Genomic DNA, 4,713 nt, shown 5'->3' on the forward strand with positions numbered 1-4,713 from the left:
CCTGAGTTAGTGGGTACAAACCACATGCTATGCCCGTTAGCTACAGCAAAACTTCTCTAACTGGATGAAAACAATGTCAGATCAAATTGACAGATGCCTTTGTAAATAATCCTGGTGTTACATGCCCTGGATTATTCTATTCACCCATGTCCAGAAAGTTAGGAAACTCAGTAGTGTTTTCAGGGTACATCTGGCAGCTCTCATAGTAAAAAACACAAAAAAGAAAGTTTGGAAAATTTCCACAGTTTCTGAGCTATGCTGCCTAAGCATTTCAGATCTCTCTAAACTCTTCTAAGACCTACTGTAGGAGCATTTAAAATATCCATTGAAAATCAACTATACTTCAATTAATAAATGAATGAATATCCAGAATGAAGTAATGCTCACCTGATTTTTTTCCCCTTAATTTGACCACTTTGGTCCAATCATTGTGGTTGCTTTGTCTGCAGGCTTCGCCCAGGCCCCAAGAGCTTGGTGTTCACTCAGCCTCACATGAGAAAGTAACTATAAACCATTACAAGACTGCTTGGTCAACCTGACTGTGGTCACTGTTGGACTAGGATGGGACTGTTCCAGAACTCTCTAAATTTTAGACTCAAAAGACCCTTCTGGAAGTACTGAGGAGTGAGAGTAAGAAACCCCACATTCTGCTCCCAGGAACTCTGGAATCGACCCAACTTGTGTCTTGGCCTCAGCCTAATTAAAGCCAGGAGGGCAGTGACAGTAACACCCGGTGATGGTGCTTTGCAGTTCCCTGAAGGCTGCGCAGACATTTCTGCATCCATCCCCACAATGGTTCTGGGAGGTCTGCTGGCTAACTCGTAATAATAATAGTAAAAACTCATTGGGCGCTTGCTGTGTGCTAGAATTCCTGTGAGGCACTTCAGTGCCCATCACAGCCCATGGGTAACACTATTGTAGGATTGAAGCTCAGACAGAGGCTAGGAGGGCCTAAGTTACTCACTATGCTGCAGAGGTGGGTCTGGGGCTGAGGTCTGCCCAGCCCGGTAGGCTGTGCCCGTCACCTCCACGCAGCAGGTGGGCTCCAGGGAACGGGAGCCTCGGCGTAAGCAGGACCTAACCCCAGACCTCTCCTTCCCCAGCTGGTCTTCTTCCTGTTACACAGTGCTAAAGGCACTCTGTATTTTGGATTATTAAACTTTAAGCAGCTTATAAACCCACTCAATTTCGCTTACCCTGCAGCTAGGAGTAATGGGCTTAGTACGTGCCCCCAGTGGGCGCATGGAGTGCAGTGGAACCAGCTTTGCACTCTCCCCCCTGTCCCCTCCTGCAGCGGCCCAGCCAGGCTGCCCATCAGAGGGACAGGTTTATAAGTAAATTCCGATGCCCTTTGCAGATGAAGTAAATAAATGTCCAGGGGTGGGGGGACAGGGGGCGGCAGGCACGAGTACTTTCTAAAAGCTCCGGGTGAGTCCCATGGCAGTCAGGGCTGGGAACCATGGACTTAGGCATCCAGGTATGAGACCAGAAGGCAGCTGGACGGGAATTCAGAAGGAGACAAGGGGGCTGGCACATCATCTCAGCCCTATATGTATCTCAGCCAGCCCTGCAGAGGGAGAGATGGGTCCACATCAGTTGTTTCATGTGGCACTTAGCACAGGGCCATGCACAAGGAATACCTCTATTTTGGGTGCTACTTACAATAGATGAGCAATTTTCTTTTTAATTGGAGTATAGTTGATTGACAATGTTGTGTTAGTTTCAGGTGTACAGCCCAGTGATTCAGTTACACGTATATATCTATTCTTTTTCAGATTCTTTTCCATTATAGGTTATTACAAGATATTGAATGCAGTTCCCTGTGCTGTACAGTAGGTCCTTGTTGTTTATCTATTTTATATATAGTCGTGTGTATCTGTTAGTCCCAAGCTTCTACTTTATTCTTCCCTCCCTTTCCCCTTTGGTAACCATAAGTTATGTATGATTTCTATCCCTTTTCCCCCTGTGTTTTTTTTAAATTTTTTTTTATGATTTATACAGAACGTCCATTGATCTTTATTTGATTTGACAAAATCTTCATTATTAAAAGACGGGTAATAAAATCTGAGCTTACACTGAATCTGCAAATTAAGTTCTATAGTATCTAGAATATTACATAAGAAATTTCGGCAGAGGGTGAGAGAGGATAAAAGCATCACATGCAGATGCTCCTGACAAAGGGGGAACTATATCTGCAGGTGAGGTCCATCGTGTGCAGTGCATAAAAAAATCCTAGAGAAAATGCAATCGACTTACTTGGGTGAAGTGTTTTTCCTTTTGGGGAGAGGGAGCGGTGGCATTGAGGTGAAGGAATTCAAAGGTATGTGCAGAATGGCTTCTCCATTTCAAAATGATAATAAAAATATTTAGATCATGGCACTAGGGCACCTTTGAGGAAAAGAACACCTTAACCAGAGTAGGCTCATTGCATAATTCTTTAGTAATATGTACAGTTTTCAAGTAATGGAGCGGACTTAGAGTAATTTTACTTCAAAAGTGGCTATCTATTTTTCTTCTCGCCCTCTGGGGCTTGATCTGTTTCAGCATCTCAGGGACACTTTTCTACACAGTTTCTAGGGAACCATCCTCTTATTCTTGAAACACCTTCTTTAATGGAATCATCAAGAATTTTATCTCCATACAACCAGTATCGTAAGCCTCTTGTGGCTAAAATGAACTCCCCTTTCTGTAGCCTTATCCGAGGCTCTTCAGTGCAGGGGCTCGTGAAGAAGGTTTTGATTCCTCTGTTCAAAGGACAGCAGGTACCACTATAATCTTCTATTACTTTATACTGAACACTTCTGACTCTTTTATCTGCTTTTTGTTTCAACTGTTCTATTGTTAAGCTGTACTGGTGACAGCCTTCTCTTATTGGCCAATCCAGTCCATCTCCTTTGGGGACCCCTGACCACGTAAAAACCTGTTTAAAGTTCTTCCATCTACTTCCCATATCATAAGGAAAAACAAAGACTTCATCTAGTTGATAATATTGAATTCGATCTTTAGCCTTCTCTTCAATCCATGATTCAATAGAAGTTTTGTTTCTGAGAATTATTTTCATCTGGATAAAAAACAACATCCCAACAGCTATGGTTGTTCCTAAAGCTAATTCCAAGGCAAACAAGGTGGCAGCAAATGCAGCTAATCCAAACGGAATAATCGGAAGAGGATCTCTCCGGGCTGCACTCATATCAATCTTTACTGTGTTCCACCCAAAGGAGAGCCGATTATAAAGCTGTGTATACATTGTCATAACAAAAATAAAGGCAGCATGAATACAACCCAGTGGTGCTAAAAGGAGAAACAGTGTGAACGAAGCATGATTTTGATAACCACAGCAGTTGTTGATCCAAGGACAGTGATGGTCCATCTTCATCACACACCTGTTACACTTTCTGCAATGATGTGACCGTGGTGCCTTGTATGCTTGGCAGACGTTACAATATTGGAGGTACATGCTATCCTGAGAATTTTCCGGTTTCCACCCCAGAGGGACGAAGCCAGGACCAACAAACATGGCATTGAAGTAATTATAAAGAATCATGACAGTCCAATTTATTAACATGATGAAGTTCATGCTTCCTCCAGTGGTATGTAAGGGCCAATACCACAACACAGAGTCAATCATGGCCATGGTAGAACATATTGCTATAACACCAAGGGCTATAATGGAACCCCAGTGACAAAGTCTCTTTACTTCTTGTAGATTTTCAAACTTGATAACTGAGCAGAATGTACCCATTTTGGTGAGGAAGAACTCCTGCCTGTTTTTAAAGAACTACAGATTTCCTTTTTCTGTGCACACATTTCCATGTGCCACAAGTCCATGTGTGTTCCTTAATTGTCATGCCTTCACATTGTGGGATGTTAATGCAGATTACGCCATGTTCACTGTTACACACTCTTTATGTTTCGTAGGAGAATCCAGTACCTTGGTTTGAAATCCAATCTCAGTCTGGTCCTCAGTGCCCGCTCTTTGGCCATCGCATTTCCGGGGCGGCTCGGGCTCACCCGGAGCAGGTTTTCTCCAGCTCGGAAAACTCCGTCATGGGTACCCCAGGCGAGCGCAAGTAGAAAGTAAATCCTGTGGGCTAGAGGCTGGAGTACGGGACCAGCCTCCACCCTCGCGTTGCTCCACCAGCGGCCTTGCCGCAGCTCTCCCCAAATTATTTTTTAAAAGAGGTAAACTTGGGGGGTTTCCCTGGTGGCGCAGTAGTTGAGAGTCCGCCTGCCGATGCAGGGGACATGGGTTCGTGCCCTGGTCCGGGAGGATCCCACGTGCCGCGGAGCGGCTGGGCCCGTGAGCCATGGCCGCTGAGCCTGCGCGTCCGGAGCCTGTGCTCCGCAACGGGAGAGGCCACAACAGTGAGAGGCCCGCGTACCGCAAAAAAAAAAAAAAAAAAAAAAAAAGAGGTAAACTTGGTTTATAACATTATATAACTTTCACGGGTACAGCACTGTATTTCTACTTCTGTATACACTACAGCGCGCTCATCACCAAAAATTTAGTTTCCGTTCCCCCCGTCTACCTGGATGACGGGGCTCAGCTCAGATCCAGAGGCTCTGCCTTTACGCTTTCCAAGGGGAAGGCCTCCTGAGGACCCAAGATGCGGCTGGGAAGGTGGGGGGCACGTGATGCTCTTCTCCCGGTGAGAAGACTCGGGTGCAAGAGCCCAAGGGAGGCCTGCCCCCAGCAGGTCCCTTTAAGTCTCT

The 4,713-nt window shown here is 45.3% G+C and overlaps 1 protein-coding gene across 1 annotated transcript; it reads right to left on the minus strand.

Moving 5' to 3' along the window:
* Window positions 1–1,983: 1,983 nt before the first annotated feature.
* LOC132487755 (palmitoyltransferase ZDHHC6-like) lies at window positions 1,984–4,141 on the minus strand. Its single transcript, XM_060095508.1, has one exon. The coding sequence runs from the start codon at window positions 3,740–3,742 to the stop codon at window positions 2,549–2,551; it is 1,194 nt and encodes a 397-aa protein (XP_059951491.1). The 5' UTR covers window positions 3,743–4,141; the 3' UTR covers window positions 1,984–2,548.
* Between the last annotated feature and the right edge of the window lie 572 nt (window positions 4,142–4,713).

This window comes from Mesoplodon densirostris, chromosome 4 (assembly GCF_025265405.1).
Source record: "Mesoplodon densirostris isolate mMesDen1 chromosome 4, mMesDen1 primary haplotype, whole genome shotgun sequence".
NCBI lineage: Eukaryota > Metazoa > Chordata > Mammalia > Artiodactyla > Ziphiidae > Mesoplodon > Mesoplodon densirostris.

Excerpts from the sequence above, each read along its gene's own strand:
- LOC132487755 (XM_060095508.1), bottom strand. The coding sequence starts at position 3,742 with ATGGGTACATTCTGCTCAGTTATCAAGTTTGAAAATCTACAAGAAGTA.